Here is a 19,821-nt window from a genome sequence, read left to right as displayed (position 1 = left end):
AAGTGTGAGGACATTCACTTTTTTTAAAAAAAAGCCATCAGTCTTCTGACTGGTTTGATGCAGCCCGCCAGGAATTTCCCTCCTTCTCTTCATCTCAGAGTAGCACTTACACAAGCTACGTCCTCAATTATTTGCTGGATGTATCCCAGTCTCTGCCTTCGTCTACAGTTTTTGCCCACTACAGCGCCCTCTAGTATCACGGAAGTCGTTCCCTGATGTCTTAACAGATGTCCTATCTTCCTGTCCCTTCTCCTTGTCATTGTTTTTGACATATCTCTTTCCTCTCCGATTCCGCGCAGAACCTCCTTATTCCTTATCAGCCCACCTGATTTTCAACATTCGTTCGTTAGTGCTCCAAAAGTATATTCTCAAGTTAGGGTCTGTGTTTCATACTAGTAGACTTCTCTTGGCCACGAATGTCCTATTTGCCAAACCTGATCTGCTTTTGATGTTCTTCTTGCTCCGCCCGTCATTGGTTATTTTGCTGCCTAGGTAGTAGAATTCCTTAACTTCACCTACTTCGTGACCATCAATCCTAATGTTAAGTTTCTCGCCGTTCTCATTTTTGCTACTCCTCATTACTATCGTCTTTCCTCGATTTACTTTCAACCCATATTCCGTAACATTAGGCAGTTCTTGCCATTCATCATTGCTTCTTCGACGAACAGATTGAACAGTAGGGATGAAAGGCCACATCCTTGTCTTACACCCTTTTTAATCCGAGCACTTCGTTCTTGGTCGTCCACTCTTATTATTCGCTCTTGGCTGTTGTACGTATTGTGTATGACCCGTCTCTCCCTATAGCTTATACCTACTTTTTTCGGAATTTCGAACATCTTATGTTATTTTACATTGTCGAACGTTTTTTCCAGGACGACAAATCCTATGAAAGTAATTTGATTTTTCTTTGCTCTTGCTTCCATTATCAACCGCAACGTCTGTATTGCGTCTCTGGTGCCTTTACCTTTCCTCAAGCATAACCGTTCGTCATCTAACACATCCTCAATTTTCTTTTCCATTCTTCTGTATATTATTGCTGTCAGCAGCTTGGATGCACGAGAAGTTAAGCTGATTGTGCTATAATTCTTGCACTTGTCAGCTCTTGCAGTCTTCGAGATTGTGTGGATGATATTTTTGCGAAAGTCAGGTGGTATTTCACCAGACTCATACCAAAGTGAATAGTCGTTCTGTTGCCACTTTCCCCTATGATTTTAGACATTCTGATGGGATGTTGTCCATCCCTTCTCCCTTATTTGATTTTAAATCCTCGAAATCTCTCTTAAATTATGATTCTAATACTGGATCCCCTCTCTTCTCAATCGACTTCTATTACATCAGACAAATCTTCGTCCTTCATATAGGCCTACAATGTACTTTTTCCACCTGTCCGCTCGATCCGCTGCATTTAACAGTGGAATTTCTTTTGCGCTCTTTAATGTTACCATCCTTGCTTTTAATTTCACCGAAGGTTATTTTGAATCTCCTATATGCTGAGTCCGTCCTTCCGACAATCATTTCTTTTTCGATTTCTTCACGTTTTTCATGCAGCCATTTTGTCTTAGCTTCCCTGCCCTTCCTATTTATTTTATTCCTCAGCGACTTGTGTTTCTGTGCTCCTGAATTATCCTGGACATTTTTGGACTTCCTTTCTTTCACGATCAACTGAAGTATTTCTTCCTTTACCCATGATTTCTTGGCAGTTTCCTCCTTTGTACCTATGATTTCTTTTCCAACTCCTGTGATTGCCGTTTTTGGAGATGTCCATTTCTCTTCAACTGTACTGCCTACAGAGCTACTCCGTATAGCTGTTTCTGTAGCCTTAGAGAACTTCATGCGTATCTCGTCATCCCACTTCTTTGCATATTGATTGTTCCTCACGAATCTCTTTAACTTCAGCCAACTCTTCGTCACCACTACATTGTGCTCTGAGTCTATATCTGCTCCTGGGTATGCCTTACAATCCACAATCCAGTATCTGATTTCAGAATCTCAGTCTGACCATAATGTAATCTAACTGAAATCCCTAGGTATCACCCGGACTTTTCCAAGAATACCTCCTCCTCTTACGATTCTTCAACCGGCTACTGAAGTAGCCAAAATTTATTACAGAACTCAATTAGTCTGTCTTCTTTCTCATTCCTTGTCCCAAGCCCTCATCCTCCTGTAACCGTTTCCTCTACTCCATTACCTACAGTTGCATTCCAGTCGCCCATGACTATTAGATTTTCATCTCCTTTTTATACTGATTACTCTTTTATTATCCTCATACATTTTCTCTCTCTCTTTATCTTAACTACCGTTGTTGTTATTGGTTTGCTGCCGATTCAAATAAGAACAACCCTATCACTGGACTGTTCACAGTAACACACTCTCTGCCCTACCTTCCTATTCATAACGAATCCTACTCCCGTTATACCATTTTCTGCTGCTGTTGGTATTACCCTATCCTCATCTGATCAGAAATCCTTGTCTTCTTTCCATTTCACTTCACTGACCTCTGCTATGACTAACCTGAGACTCTGCATTTCCCCTTTTCACATTTCTAACTTCCCTACCACTTTCAAGCTTGTGACATTCCACTTCCTGTCTCGTAGAACGTTATCCTTTCATTGGTTATTCAACTTTTTTCTCAAGTCACCTCCATCTTGGCAGTCTCCTCCTGGAGATCCGAATACGGGACTATTATGGTATCTTTTGCCAATGGAGAGGTCATCACGAATACTTTTTCAGTTACAAACCATATGTCCTGTGGATACACGTTATGTGTCTTTAATGCAGTGATTTCTATTACCGTCTGAATCCTCATGCTGATTCTTCCGTCTTTAGAGGGAGTTTATCACTGCAAGGACAAGAGAGCGTCTTGTTCTTCTGTCCGCTCCTCCGCCCTCTTTGACAAAGGCATTGGCAGAATTATTATGACTTCTTATTCTTGAAGTCTTCGGCCACTTATGTTGATGATTAATCAAAATGTAAGCGGTGGGGTGTTTCGAACGCAGGACTGACAACGTTTTGACTATTACTCCAAGACGCTACCCCTTCACCACGGATGCGAGGGTATGCCGCTTTTATGAGTGACATAACTACATGTTTCAAAATATTGCCCAAAAAGAAGCAGCTACTAGTTAGTCATGAAATTTCAGCGTTTCCCAGAGTGTGCTGTACTCTAACAACTCTCAAGAATGCGGTCGGATAAGTTCGTCAAAACCTCGGATATTTAGAAAGGTAACACTGTGTCATTTTCAAAGCATGAATTGGAAAGTGTCTTAAAATAACATGAAGGGTCAGCTGTCGCGATATCGGTGGTTTTCGGAATTCCTTCGATTTATTCGAAGAATGTGGCTACTTGTTTGTTTGCTCCGTGAATCATAAATGGGGTCTCCCATTGTAATGTCGAGCGAGTTAATTTACAGAGAAATGCTGACCATTTACACGTTAGTCTTTTGCATTCGTCTTTACTGCCCGTAATTGATTCTTTCACACCGTGATTTCCATTTAACGACAGTGAAACACACCCACACACCCGCGTTATAAATTTACATATTTCTTTAAAAAACTCTATGAAGTAGACAGAGATGTCAAGCAAATATAAATGATCTCAGGTTGTATTTGAGGTTAATTTTGATGTGTATTACATTTTTACTTGTAATACAGTCCGAAACGCGCTATATTGTAACTATTTCTGATGACCTTCTCGTTGGCATTAATCTTTTTGAGAAGAACTGTACTTGACGTCTTGAAGTCAGCTGCTCTCGCCTTCCGACGTCACGTGGACGCCATAGCAGAGCAGCTGACGCAACTTTGCCCGCTCTCTGCAGCCACGCTTACGCAAATCTCGTCCCCCACCCCCATGCATTCCTATTGCTCCTCCTCTCTGCGTGGAAGCGTTTTCCTACGTGACGCGGACTATATTATTGGTACAATGCACCTTCCGCCATGCACCGCATGGTGGCTTGCAGCGTATGTATGGAGATATATACTCATGTTCAGAAATAATAAAACAACTTGAACGACTACACATAGCACGTTCTTATTCACAAGACAATACATTAGTATGTTCTGTAGAAATCATTAGCATTTCAGTCTACTCGGTTCAGCATGTGAGCCGAGCGGTTCTAGGCGCTTCAGTCCGGAACAGCACTGCTGCTACGGTAGCAGGTTCGAATCCTGCCTCGGGCATGGATGTGTGTGATGTTTGTTAGGTTTAAGTAGTTCTAAGTCTAGGGGACTGATGACCTCAGATGTTAAGTCCCATAGTGCTTAGAACCAATTGAACCATTTTCAGCATGTGTCCTGTTGCCTAATAGGCACAGGGTTCCCCACGGGCTCCGACAACATGTTCCATGCGTGATGGCATCGACGCGTATAAGGCGCGAATGGCGTCCTGTGGTACAGCCATCCATGCTGCATTCACCTAGCTTATCTGTGGTGCTTGTCATTGGGTCACAGCACGTCGTTTCACCATATCGCTCACATTTTCGATTGGCGATAAGTCAGATGATCTGGCGAGCTAGGGCAAAACGCTGACATCTTGTGGCACCAAGAAGGCGACGTATTCGTGCATTGTCCTCCTGAAAATTGGCGTGTGTACTGCAGAAAGGGTATTGATACGTGTCGCATGGTGTCATTCACACAGGTCACATTGCCCTGGACACGCATCAACTGTGATTTGTGGTTATACCCAACAGCAACCCACAACATAAGGCCTTGAGTTGACACTGTATCTCTTGTGTCAACGCAGTCACTGTGATGCCGCTCCCTCTGTCTGCGGCGAACCAAAATGCAGCCAGCATTTTCAAACAAACAGAATTTGGATTCGTCCAAAAACACTGTTTGATGCCATTCCTGTCTCCATTGCCGTCTACCATGTTTTTACACGTTCGCCAAAAATGGGCGGAGAAGCGGACGACGTGCACGTAACACATGGCGCAATAAACGGCGACGGATTGACACCCCTGATAGTGTACGATGTGTTCCACTGTTGTGCTAGAGCCAAGGAGGACGCAGATCTGTCCTGCAATGCCAGCTGGATGAGGTGTCAAACTTCTCGTGGGGGGGGGGGGGGGGGATCTTTGTTGTGTGGTGCGACCTGACCCATTGACCCATGACCCATCTCGTCGTTCTCTACTGCCTTCCGTGAACCATTCTGCACACACACGTTGCAGTGCCGAAACACTTCGTCCTTCACCAGCAGCATTTTCCCGTATGCATGCACCACATTCTCTCATGCCAATAAAGTATCTTCATTCAGACTCACTGGTTTGACGGTACGGTCCACGCGAATGTCTGCGAGGTATCCTGCACGTCTGATCCATTACTTTCGGTTTATGTGGACAACGAGAGCCGTAGGCACATATAGAATTTGGGAGTGTGATTTCATTACTGAAGTCAATCCGATTTTCTTGAAATTTCTGAAAAGTTGATGTACTTAAAATAATGATTATTCGAAAGCCGAATGAGGAGGCCTAAAGATAACTATACACGTATATTGAAGTGGCATCAAGAACGTCCGTACTGACATTTACTTTTGCGAAAAGTTTTATCGCCAACATTAATTGACGTTATATCACTGTACTTCAAATTTCAAGAGCTATCGAACGCCGTTAAAATATTATCGTTCCATTGAAAACATCGCACTCGCTTCATTATCTCGGTGGAGTATTAGCCATGTAACAGATTTACATGTCACTGTACTTTATGTCATTGGCAGAAACTCGTTTCGATATCTTGAACCATTCACAAAATAAAAGGGATGGAATATTTAGGTGATTCACCATGTACAATTGTTACTAGTGATAGTTCGACAATCGTTTAACCATACAAAAACGGATCTTCCCGCATACTGAGGAATAATATGTTGCATTTGCATATCCTTTACCCTACTCTAAATCCCGTCAGTAAATATCAATCGTCTACACCCCTTCCTGCATTTGTCACAGTTTTCTTGCGTTTTGACTTTTCTGTAGACGTGGTGTCGATGAAGTCCTGCTATCATTTCAAAAAAAGTATAACTTGGGAACTATTACGTATAGAGAATCGTAATTGGTCGTAAGATATTTAGCACTTCTTAAAAAAAATTTCCTTTGTCCTTCGTTGCAGATTTGACTTGGACTGTCTCGAAACAGCGACAGATCGGGAGATGCAAAATACACATCTGTGACAACGATAGAACCGAATTGTAGACGCCAATATCGCAGGGCACCACCGACAGAAACAAGCAGAGTGAGGTGATTCAGAATCTTCGAAAAGACCGGCAATGTCAGCGACGTTCCTCGAAATGGACGTGTGCCCCTTTGCCTCAGTCCCGTGTGACAGAGTGCAAGCTGCATTGCAACGCTGCCCCGAGAAATCAATTCGGCGTACATCACGCGAATTGCAGGACACGAGGTGAATTCTTCATTGATTGTTACATAAGTGGTTACTCCTATAAAGCCGGACGGCAAGCAGGCTCGGAACCACGATAATTCCTCCCGGTTTCCAATTGTCTGAATGCCGTCTTCCTGTAGCGTTAATTATCTCAGTAGATTTTGTCGAAGAACAGTTTTTTTACATTGTTAAACATTCACAGAAAACCGTTTGCTAGATAGCTGAACACTTCAACAATTATAGGACGCCATAGTCCCATCCAGTACATAGGTAAAATCATAAGCAACTCTTTTCGTTACATACAGTGAATCAGAGATAACCTTGCATCCTCAAGTAGTGCAGCACTCGTAAGAGTTTATATACTGTTACTGTTGTTGGCGAATAACTCGCATTTGGAAAAACCAATATTGAAAGACACCGAAAATCACATTTAAATGAACTGTCTCTCAGTTCCGCGACCTGTATTAATACTGTTTCATGTCAATACGTTTCAACTTATGACAAATTAATACACACACATCGCGTCATTATATTTGATCCCGCGTAAGTCATTGCTTACGGAGTGCAAATGGTCTAAGCACTGCAGCCATACGACCGTACTCTGAGATGCGCATTCTCATGATCCATGCTGGTCTGAGTACCTAAAAACGTGCCTGTTTTCAGATGAAGCAATGTTCGACATTTCTGGACATGTGAATCGCCACAACATTAGTATCTGGAGCTCTGGAAACTCACACAACAGACATGGACACATCCGTTAAACCCCGGAATGGTCAGTGTGGCCTGATACACGATTGGATGATACGAGAATTTTCCTTCATAGAGAAAACAATAACGGGAAACATTTACCTAGACATGCTAGAACAGTAACAACGGCTCTGTTATTTCCTCGTCCTACAGAAAGTGCCCACTCACGTTTCGGTGATTTCTTCTTTTGCAGTCATGTTCACACGCCTTTCCTGTTGAAAGTAATGCGTAATGCCCGTCGGCTAGATAAAGCTGTAGCGGAAACTAGCCGCAATACACATGTCTACCAGTCGCATCAAAATGTTTTTCAGTATCAGGTTTGCTGAGAGCTTTATGGAAAGGCAGTTTGAGAAAAACTTCAGTGTGTGTTGTGACATGTTTGATGCAAAACACCTCCAAGCCCATACTAATCTTAAATTACATTTTCGTCATTCATGCCCAGTAACGCTCGTTCGAAATAGCCAGCTTAGGGTAACTAACCAAACCCGTAACCAAAAGAATTAACAAACGGATTCTCTGTGACAGAATGCTCGCTTAGATATTACACAATCTGACCACTGCGAATGCTCAGTTTGCGGATTATCGTTATTCAAAAGTCCCAGTTTACATGTTAAAATCGGAATTTCAAGTGTTCGTCTTTTTCATACTTTGGCGTCCAGTTTGCGGCACTTCACAGTTTTAGCCATTATTCGGTAAAATTTTCACGTCTATTCAGAGCTCCTTCTATCCGTGTCCGAACTTGATAACGGCTGAGATCGGAACTGAACTTAGACTTCACAAAGCACTTCTCTTAGCCTACAATATACGCGCGAATGTACTGACCTCTAATTGCCTGATATAAATAGTAACGAATCCAATTTGAGTATTAACCGCGCAGTCCTGTATCTTTACTTTTACCAATCACAACTTGATAGCTTTTACGAACAATTTACTAAATAAAAAAATTTAGAAAATCCATAAATATCAACATAACTCCTTCTTTAAATAAAAAGTTATGATAAAGTCTTACTTGTTTCCCCAGTGCCATAAACTAAGTGCGCTTCACAACTTCCTCTTAATATTATTCTCTCGCTCTGTACACAGTTCTCACCCCGGGTTCCCGGGTTCGATTCCCGGCGGGGTCAGGAATTTTCTCTGCCTCGTGATGACTGGGTGTTGTGTGATGTCCTTAGGTTAGTTAGGTTTAAGTAGTCCTAAGTTCTAGGGGACTGATGACCATAGATGTTAAGTCCCATAGTGCTCAGAGCCATTTTGAACAGTTCTCACGCTAACTTATACTCAGTCAGTAAACATAATAATATTCATTCATTTAATACTTCGCATTCACACCATCATTCACACTAATACTAAACAAATCAGCAATAATTAAAAAATTAGCAATAATCGTAATAAATACACTTCTGTTTCGTAAATAGGTAGTATTAGCTATTCGATAGTCTCATAGTCCGTAATAAGCTGACACCTTTCAGAAACAGTAGAAACTACTTGCAGATACGCCGGCCGAAGTGGCCGTGCGGTTAAAGGCGCTGCAGTCTGGAACCGCAAGACCGCTACGGTCGCAGGTTCGAATCCTGCCTCGGGCATGGATGTTTGTGATGTTCTTAGGTTAGTTAGGTTTAACTAGTTCTAAGTTCTAGGGGACTAATGACCTCAGCAGTTGAGTCCCATAGTGCTCAGAGCCATTTTACTTGCAGATAGCTACTGGATCCGAGCACACCTGTCTTGCGTGACATGACTTATACACATATCAAAAGAAGTTTTGCATCACCCCGGTTCTCAGAACTACTGAAGATAGACGTTGACTGTAGACACTGTATCACAGACACAGTCCCTCTGACTGTTCAGAGATGTCACTAAACCCGCCCAAAGATGCAACCAACCATGCATGAGCAGCGCCTATTAGATGGAGGGAGTCCGACAGCCGAACAGTTCCAATAATTTCAGCAGGAACGAGGTACACGGCTCGTGTTGTCTGTATTTCAACCATGTCTAGACGGTCAATACCGCTGTTCGATCGCGCCCGCATTGTTACTTTGTGCCAGGAAGGTCCCTCAACAAGGTGACAAAAACCGATGTTGTTCAGACATGGAGGAGCTGCAGACAGACAGGAACTTTCGATGACATGCCTCGCCCATGCCGCCCAAGGGCTACTACTGCAGTGGATGACCGCTACCTACGGTTTACGGCTCGGAGGAATCCTCACAGCAACGCCACCATGTTGAAAAACGCTTTTCGTGCAGCCACAGGTCGTCGTGTTACGACTCAAACTGTGCGCAGTAGGCTGCATGAAGCGCAACTTCACTCCCGACGTCCATGGCGAGGTCCATCTTTGCAACCACCACACCATGGACCGCTCAGGATTCGCATCACGTTGTCTTCACCAATGAGTGTCCCATATGCCTTCAACCAGAATATCGTCGGAAACCAGTTTGGAGGCAACCCGGACAGTCTGAACGCCTTAGACACACCGTCCAGCGAGTGCAGCATGGTGGAGGTTCCCTGCTGTTTTGGGATGGCATTATGTGGGGCCGATGTACGCCGCTGGTGGTCATGGAAGGCGCCGTAACGGCTTTACGATACGTGAATGCCGTCCTCCGACCGGAAGTGCAACCATATCGGCAGCATACTGGCGACGCATTCGTCTTCATGGACGACAATTCGCGCCCCCATCGTGCACATCTTATGAATGACTTTCTCGGCGTCTGTCGCCGTGTTGAGTAACTGCTCACTGCTGGCAGAAATATGAATTGCAGCTGCAACAGTACAATTTTTTTTTAGTTTTTCTATGATAATGAAAATAAGTCAGTTAATGTAGCTACAGTGAATTTATGAAATCGCTTCTCTCATTTATAAAAATCTTGAATAGTGGGGGCATGCCTCTTGCAATACATGTGTCTCGATTTCAAATGCTGTGACTCATTGCTGGCGTTACGTGTGTTCGTAGCTCTGCCGGAGGATGGTCCAGTGATCACGGGCGCGCGGGCCCGCTACCACGTGGGCGACACGGTGCACCTCAACTGCACTTCCGGCCGTTCCAGACCTCCCGCGGAGCTCACGTGGTTCGTCAACGGCGAACAGGTACAGTAGACCACAAGATCAGCACGGTAGAGCACACACGCCGCTCCTAAGCATGCACATTATGGAACGCAAATAGTCATAAGGTCACGAAGTACGAAACATGTAAAAGATGGCAGTATTTTTTATGTCTTGATCCTTTTAAACATCTGTCCCTAATTTACTAACAACATACGGGAAACAGAAGATTAGAACCACATGACATCCCACAATCTCTGACAGACAAGCCAGGTATCTTGGAGTCTACCTTGAGAGACTATCTAATTTCTGGTCATACTAAATAATTGCTATCTACAAGTCACGACGAAGAAAAAGTTATTATGACAAATACAAGGGCGACTACACGGACGAAGAGATGCTACAGTCATCCACCTTCATCGGAGTAGCCTCCTAAAAAGCTACCGCTTGCTTAGTAGGTAGACATGCGCCACAATGGAAATATTATACTTGACAGAAAGACAACTACTGCAAAGCCACCTCAGACTACTGCGACAAAAATATAAGAAAATTATGAAGCAGACAATGTAATACATTTACAAATATGCGTGCTGTGCTCCGACGCAGAGACGACGGGATAAGACTGACGAAAAATCCCCTACGAATAAAAATATATTATGCCTATAATAGTGGTGCAAAACGCGATATTCAGGGACCATGACGTATTAGACGATTTACAAGAACATATATGACATGCCTGCTCACACTGCACTCCACCGACCATCACGACACCCACGTCATGAATTCCGACTACCAGGCTACTCTGTTCAACCCTCAAGTGCACCTCAAACTAACACAAGCTACTCAAATCACTACAAGAGCCGTGCTGTATTGATCAACTCGTGAGCGACCAGTAATAGCTACATGCAGTTACAAACTATAAACCACTGGTATGTTCTTAGTATTTAAGTTCTGTCCCTATTTAAAAAATGAAAGACTATCTGATATGGTCCTTAATACTCATACTGATAGGAAAACTCAACAGAAAGAACGTTTGTGGAGTATCTATTGTGTTCAAAATAGCTTCCAATGGGGTAGGATAAACGGAATGTCAAACTTCGGCATTCACCTTGCCATGGGGCGGTAAATAAGTGCACTTGTAGCGTTCTCACGAATTTGCAGATACAAATGTTCGATAAAAAATGTTAGTGTAAATTTTGGCTCTCACGTAAGTCTCAGGGGACTATTTTCACACTTGGTGCATTAGTACACTGTTCCACACCCGCGCATTGGTTATACTTTTTGAATTAATACTCATGACTACAGTTTATGCTAGGGAACAAAATTAGGCCATTATTATAGCAAAATCAGTTTTTCACGACATAGTCCAGTCACTATTTATTGGCGTTGTCCTTTTCTTTCACATAATGAATTCAGCACTGGTGAGACGGTTTACAGTTTTACTTTAATAATAATTTGACTCCGAGCCCCCAATAGCAGTAATGGAGGCTGCTATAAACGAAAATTACTCACTCAATTCGAACAGAACCACAAGCCCCACTGTCCTCTTTGTTCTAGCAGTTTTGGCGCGAAATCACAGATCGTCGCATGTTCACTTACGCCAATGTATGCCTCGTAATTCGTAATCACACAAATAATCGTAGCACTTCCAGTTCCCAAATATATGCATGCACGCTTGCACTATTAAACAATACTCTTTGTTGAAATAAACCGGCGCGAAAAAAAAAATAAGATTCTTACTCAAATGACCACATGGGCCACCCAAAAGTGGGGCTTGCTCGCCACCCACCGGCTACCCAACTGATCAACGACTGACCAATGACTGACCCCTGGCCAAGATGGCCTCTCGCTTATATAGGCTCGGATGTGTACCCCCATGGTTATGCAAGTAGGCTACCAATCTCACCCATTAAGATTACAAATTTTGATACATTCATCCCTCGACAGAAATAAGTACACCATCGTAACCGCACTAAAACAGACGTTCATTTTTCCATGTTACATTAATTTCTAGGATTTTTCTATCGCCCGTTTGTTTGTACCGTCTCAACCTCCAGTCCAGTCACTTCCAGCCTTTAAAAACTAGGATAACCGATCAAATCGCGGCGGAGATACCAATCATCGAACGGAAACAAATTCTAGTACACAGGTGCCAGAAGGTCGTTTGTTGGAAACTCGTGGTTTCTTTTAGCATCAGTAAGGGGAGATTTGCGTGTGTCAGAAATTACCTTTACTCCTTAAGACGTGATCAACTAGTCGCAACACCTGAATAACCAAGAATATATCACAAGCAGTGAATGATTACCAAAACATCACGCGGACAGTACGGTCGCCTTAACACAACAACTTTGTAAGCCATTGGAAATATGCTCACGTGGGGAGGAAAGTGGGTAAATCGTTACATATAAAAAGGGAAAATTATTACACTCCTGTACATCTTCGAGTATCACTTCAGAAACTTGCTTCTCTGCTAGCTACCGAAGCCTGTAGCAAACACTGGTAAAAGTGGGATGTAAGAATATGACCTGTCGGGAAATGGACACCTGGTGATACTTCAAATCGATCCAAAGTCATTACAAGACGTAATAAAGTACTCAAACGCGTTTGACGCCGCGCCCCACTACAGACTGTTAACGAAGGTAGGGGCATAGAGAATAGACTGCCAGATATGTGACTAGCCCAATGATTTCTTAACTAACAGAAACCAGTATGTTATCCTCGACGGCGAGAGTTCGTCAGAGACAAGCGTATAGTCAGTAATTCCCAGGGGCGTAAATGATCTGGCGGACGAGGTAAGCAGCAATCTGCTGCTGTTTGCTGACGATGCTCTGGTGTACGGGGAGGTGTCGCCGTTGAGTGACTATAGGAGGATACAAGACGACGTAGACAAAATTTCTAGTTCGTGTGATGAATGGCAGCTGGCTGTAAATGTAGACAAATGTAAGTTTGAAACGTCCCCTTTTGAACAATTATACATGACTGTGATTAAAGTGACACACAATGTTTTTAGCGCAACGCAATCTGACTTTCAAAAATCCCTACAAAAACATGGGTCTGACTAACATTAACCTATGCGTTTCACAAATCGCTTACCTCACAAAAATCTTGGTTACTCGAACTACTGCAATACAGCGAGCGCCACTACTGCCAGCTAAATAAAAGATTCAAACCACGGAAGGCACTAACTACTGATAGGCATAGTTAGCAAATGAAAGACTTTTATAGAGAACAAATGATGTATTTACCTTAATAGTGTTGAAAAATCATAATATACATAGCAGTTCATGATATCCAGTATTTCAAATTTCAAAACTCCCGCCATCTCTCTCCCCACATCCACCACTGCTGGCGGCTCACCTCCAACTGCGCAACGCTACGCGCTGTTCACATCCAGCTGCCCAACACTACAATGGCAGACAACAATGCAAACTAGCCACAGACTGCACACAGCACAGCCAGTGATTTTCATACAGAGCGCTACGTAACGTCGCCAATAAGAAAACATAAACAGCCTACTTACAAGTTATTGCAGATGAGTTGGAAAAACAAACCCGTAAAGTTCGAATATGGCACTGGCAGTATGCTGCTTGCCTCGATCACGTCGGTTAGATATCTAGGCGTAACGTTGCGAAGCGATATGAAAGGAAGTAGGGATTCTAGTACGGAAGGCGATTGGTCCACTTCGGTTTATTGGAAGAATTTTGGGAAAGTGTGGTTCTTCTGCGAAGGACACAGCGAATAGAACGCCAGATTTGTTACCGGTAGGTTCCATGGTGGGAAGGCGATATTCATTTCGATGAACGCTATTGAGAAAATTTAGAGAACCGGCATTTGTAGCTGACTGCAGAACGATTCTACTGCCGATTAACGCTATTGAGAAAATTTAGAGAACCGGCATTTGTAGCTGACTGCAACGTACATGGAACTTAAGAACCACGAAGATAAAAGAAACTATAACCCGTACCGATGTATGTAGACGTTTTTCCGTCTCTCAGTTTGCGAGTGGAACAGGAAGGAAATAATTGGTAGTGGTACAACATATCCTTCGCCGCGCACCGTACGGTGGCTTCTGGAGTGGTATGTAGATGTGGATGTAAGTTAAATCCGGGATAGATGACCACGATTTCTTCGGAAGCCAGTTAAATCAGTACACAAGGACAAGCTGAAAATTTCCATAAACTGCTTTTAAAATCATAAAAAAGACAAAAGTCGACCTCGTTTACAAAGAGATACCAAATTTCATTTTATTAACAGTTTGGAATATAGTATTTTGTATAGAAAATTATTAGAAATTGTCTGAATTATACAGTTAGTTGAATCTAGCACCAAGCCTACTTTATGAAAAGGAATGTTTACTTTACAGGCTTAGATTAATTTTTTTTGAATTGCATTACCACCTCGATGGCACACTTCAACATACGAAGTTCAGGACTCATGTAACCAACGCTCGCACCTGACAGATTGAATCCACAGGTTTTGTCTGTTTCTGAATACTCTTCTCCGCATCCAACGCACTAGTCTTCTATTTCAAGAAGTTCGTCACTTGACTCTCCCATATAGTGAACGTCACCTGACGACTATGAACTGTCTGAAGTATCATTAACATTGCTGATCCGAGTCTTTCTCGCTATTTCTTCCAATAATCCTACTTTTTTTCCATTTGCGTCAAGTTTCGGGTTGTCCAATTGTCTTTGGACGTCATGTTTGTAGCTTTAATTTTTCTTGGCTTGGGCGTGTAAGCATAGACTTCCGCGACAGTTCTTATAGGCTGTTGACCACATTGCCAATACATAAAATCGAAACATCGGCCACTGTAGGAGGCGGACTTCCTCAGGGGCTATGTGCTGAGCTAAGTGTGTTTGTTTGAGGTTCAGGTCTAGCTGGCAAAGGTGAAATATTTTTCAGAATTTCTGTGGGGTGATTTGGTTCGTTTCATTTGAAATCACAGGACAAACAGACCTATCGTCTGGTCTTGTAGAAAGTCCTGGTAGAGCTGACGTTCTTCTTTCAGGAGGTTTTTGGCCACATTTGTCTGCTGAAGTATAGTTAGTGGATCTAGTAGTGGACTGCAGCTTTGGTAACAGAATTCTTTCACTCGATTCCTGGCTACTTGACTCTATCTGCTCTAGTAGAGGAACATGGCAAGGATGCCTAAGTTCTTCCATGGAGTGTCTGGCCAGATACGTTGATGTTTTCATTTCCCGTAAGTCTATCTGGATCACTTCTGAAAGCATAATCTGGAATTTCTTAGGGATTAAACTGGTAGAATCCCGTTGCTTTGAATCCAGAGTCGGCGTTCACTGGTGTTGCAACTTTTCCCCAGTAATTTTGTAGTATCTCGCTAAATTGCAATCCCCTAGCTTCCGATGTGGGTGATTTCTTTGCCGTTTTTCAGCGGCGTTGTAAATATGAAGCTTTCAAGATCTGAGGACAGATCGACCCAGCGGCCGCAGACAATAGGTAGTATGGCTGAGAACGCACATTGTAATGATACTATTCCTCTCCGAAAACTCCAGCATCTGTACCGAGCTAAGTGTTCCACGGGGATTTTCACGGCACAAAATAATCCTTTAGCTATTCGAGAAAGATCTCAGCATTAATGCAGACAGATTTCTTTGATATGACCACATCCCGGTGGCATTTTGTCTTTCCATTCCATGTCTTTGTTAAGTCCCTTCATGGCAGCATAAGGAGGAAGAAAAATCGCTTCTGCACTGTAGTTGGGGTACTGTGATAGTGTCTCCTTTTTCTGACGAAGTAATCACAGGAACTAGTTTTTGATCCCTTTTCAGCTACAAAACCATCTATGTTAAATAAACTTCTCAATTTATTGAGCATATAATTTTTTTTTTCCATTAGGGTTGAAATTAAGTTGAAATATCCCTTGACTTCACCACAATTCATTTCCTGGACTATGGCAAAATATACGCTTTCAGATTTTCGCACACTTAGATCTGGATGTAGAAATAATAACAGTTGTAGCCAATCGTAACCTGATGTCCCTTTTTAATTACTAAATTTATGTTTTAGGCCAAGCTGCACAGCAAAATCATAAGCTAGGCTTCGTACACGGTCTCTCGTTAAAGGAAAACGTGGGCCACCATTTTTTTATGTGGTGGACAAGTCATTAGGTGTACCGAAACAAGAACCAGAACTCATTGGAATTTTGGAATCCCAATCGGTCTTCAGTTTTCTCTCAAGAGATTCCCGGGAAATATTAAACTCTATGGAAGCTTTTCTCACAGAATAATCGTCGTTGTCTACTTTATTAATAGCATTTTAAGGTCTTCTTCTTTCCATGATTCCCTAGAAGAAACGGCTTTTCGAATGAACTTTTTTGGGATCTGTAAAAAAATAACGATCCAATCAAAATGTAATATATAACACGTTTATGGTATGGCCGTCCGTCCCGATCAGGCTTCTTACAGCGTAAGTTACGATTAAATCGACAAGTTATATTAGATTATTTCATGATATACTGAAAACTAAACTCAAAGAAATTGCTTATTTTTATTTGAAATAATGAGTCATCTGGAGCTCTAACAAAAACCCACGTTACTAACTAGCTACCACTTGACCGGCAGCGCTGTACAGCGGATCATCGAAGAGCTAAAGGGACTGGCATCTTTCCCGTATGACCATCTATACCGGGTTTATCCCAGAACATCTGTCTGATTTGACTGAATCAAGTAAGCAGAAACGAAAACAGCAGGAATGCGATCTATCATAACTTAACTCCGTCTTCCCAAGAACAGCAGAAAACATCGCGGCTTACTGATGGCAAACGAACGCCGCAGCTGCGCCCACATCTCTTGTCTGTCAGTGCCCCAGTCTCTCTCGACGTACTCTGCCCTGAGAAACACATCACGAGTGAGATCAGTCCATCATTCTTAGAGGCAGGGGCAAGGAAAAATCCATTAAATATGGAACTAAGTCTTTCTCTCATAATTTTACAATCCTCTTCTGAAACTATGCCTCACTCTTTCAGCCGCCCCTCCCCCCATCCCGCCCCCCTTCCTCCGCCCCCCCCTCCACAATATTCGCATCTGAAAAGAGAGGATAAGAGATCGTTAGGTTTTAAAATGTCCGTTTATCCCGAGGCTTAGATCTGTGGTCCCTCTGTCTCTCTGAACGTTTGCAGTCTCCGTCTTCTCCAAAATAGTGTTCAGTTGTAGGTAGGGGGAGTAAATGTCTGGCAAATTTGAAACTTCTATCATGGACAGTGCAAGACTAAAAGCCTTATTTGATGAACATGCTTAAGGGCAAGTTGCGGTACATAGAGAGAGGGAGAGGGGGAGGATGAAATAGAGAGCGAGGAAGAGTGGGGAGATGCGTGAGGCAGGTGAAAGGCTTAGAGGAGTCGTGGCCAGGTGAAAAAGAGAGACATAGAGAAGGAAAGAGAGAGGAGGAGGAAGAGTATACGGTCAAAAGGAGGGGAAGGACTGTATGGTCAGACAGGCGGTGGAGGAAATGAACAAAGAGAGAGGCACGAGGACATGGTGGCACAGGGAGAGTGGAGAAGAGGAAATAGACAGATACAGGTGAAAGAGTGAGAGAACAGAAAAGGGGTGGAGGAGATATCTTCGCCGGCCGAAGTGGCCGTGCGGTTAAAGGCGCTGCAGTCTGGAACCGCAAGACCGCTACGGTCGCAGGTTCGAATCCTGCCTCGGGCATGGATGTTTGTGATGTCCTTAGGTTAGTTAGGTTTAACTAGTTCTAAGTTCTTGGGGACTAATGACCTCAGCAGTTGAGTCCCATAGTGCTCAGAGCCATTTTGAGATATCTTCATTATATGTGTCTAACGCATATGCAGGAAAATCTGTGGTGAAGTGGCAAGTGTAGATATATATGGACCCAACTTTGACCCTTGTGGCAACGTACAGTGTCTATTTCCTATTCTGAAGATTCTGCTTCGTTGAGTACGATCCCTGGATTACAAGAAATGTATTCACAGTTGCGAATATGGATAACCATAAGCTATATAATGGAATGACTACAATGAAAATTTCTGCCAGATCGGGTCTCGAACCTGGATTTGCCGCTTATCGCTAGCGATCGCCTTCCATTTTAGCTATTCGAGCACGACCTACTGTCAAACTTTGATATGTCGTCAACCACGTGTCTACGACCTTTAATCATAGTTCATTATGTATGTTCCTGTAGAAGGGAGACATTTTACTTGAAAGTAGCTTGTCCGGTGTCGGTGGATAGATACGATACTTCAGTGTCTATTTTATTCCGAACTACAATGCGAAGTTCCTACAGAATCTGGATCTGGCCGTGGGCCGTGGGTTGTGCTCGGATAGCCAAATGGTAAGACGGCCGCTAGTGAAAAGCGGGCAATCTGGGTTCGACTCCGGGTTTGGCACAAATTTTCATTGTCGTCATTTCATTACACAGTTGATAGTCCATATTCGCAGCTGCGAATACATATAATGTATTTCATAACAGCTCTAGTCACCGCAGTGCCTTTTTATTTGGACACGCATGCATGTCCCAAGGAACTTTGGATCGTAATTCGGATTAACACCGGCACTGCAATATCGTAATCCCTGGATTACTTAATGAGCTATATCCAGCCGTTTAGCTACACAGAATTAAAGCAAGCTACCAGCATTAATCCAGCCTCGTGGCAGTGTTAGACGCTCTTAGATTCCGGGAGGAGGGGGAGGGAGGTAATTCTTTTCTGCCACGTCCTTATTTTGGACTTAACTGGGTGACCAAAAAGCCAGTATAAATTTGAAAACTGAATAAATCATGGAATAATGTAGATAGAGAGGTAAAAATTGACACACATGCTTGGAATGACATGGGGTTTTATTACAACCGAAAAAATACAAACGTTCACAAAATGTCCGACAGATGGCGCTTCATCTGATCAGAATAGCAATAATTAGCATAACAAAGTAAGACAAAGCAAAGATGATGTTCTATACAGGAAATGTTCAATATGTCCACCATCATTCCTCAACAATAGCTGTAGTCGAGGAATAATGTTGTGAACAGATCTGTAAAGCATGTCCGGAGTTACAGTGAGGCATTAGCGTCGGATGTTGTCTTTCAGCATCCCTAGAGATGTCGGTCGATCACGATGCACTTGCGACTTCAGGTAACCCCAAAGCCAATAATCTCACGGACTGAGGTCTGGGGCCTGGGAGGCCAAGCCTGACGAAAGTAGTAGCTGAGCACACGATCATCACGAAACGATGCGTGCAAGAGATTTTTCACACGTCTAGCAATATTTTTTGGTTCTGTTGTGTACATGGTTCCGCGTAGTCAGCGTGTACACAACTTTCCCAATACAGCGCGCCCCGCTAAGCACAACAGCGCAGGCGCAGCACTCGTCCATCTCCACACTACAAGATGGCGCTGTCTTAGAGACAGACCAAATTCTGCTTCCGCCGATCCGCGTATTAATATGTAACGTAGCCAATGTGATTGCTGCTAACGTAGAACCTTTTCTCCTCGTGGATCAGACTCGCGCAGTGATACCTGAATGCGCGAGGTATTATAAAGAGTGTACAGACCTCCGATTAGTCAGTCTGCGTTAGTCTGCATTTGTCTATAGCCAAGTTTCAGTCTGCGCCTAATAAGATTATCATATTCCTGTGCATAGCCATGAAGATAAATGTATAGACACTTTGTCAAGTATCAGAGATATGTGGGAATAAGATTAAT

At 43.1% G+C, this 19,821-nt stretch overlaps 1 protein-coding gene across 1 annotated transcript in view; it reads left to right on the top strand.

The window, feature by feature from the left end:
- The window catches only part of LOC126416955 (uncharacterized), a 180,946-nt gene that overhangs the window by 133,467 nt on the left and 27,658 nt on the right, over positions 1 to 19,821 (top strand). The window contains exon 4 of the mRNA XM_050084836.1: positions 10,055 to 10,188. Coding sequence (XP_049940793.1) covers positions 10,055 to 10,188 — 134 coding nt within the window. The remainder of the gene's footprint in view (positions 1 to 10,054; positions 10,189 to 19,821) is intronic.

This window comes from Schistocerca serialis, chromosome 8, assembly GCF_023864345.2.
Source record: "Schistocerca serialis cubense isolate TAMUIC-IGC-003099 chromosome 8, iqSchSeri2.2, whole genome shotgun sequence".
Lineage (NCBI taxonomy): Eukaryota > Metazoa > Arthropoda > Insecta > Orthoptera > Acrididae > Schistocerca > Schistocerca serialis.
Note: the sequence above shows the minus strand (reverse complement) of the source record. Positions and strands in the feature narration are given on the sequence as shown.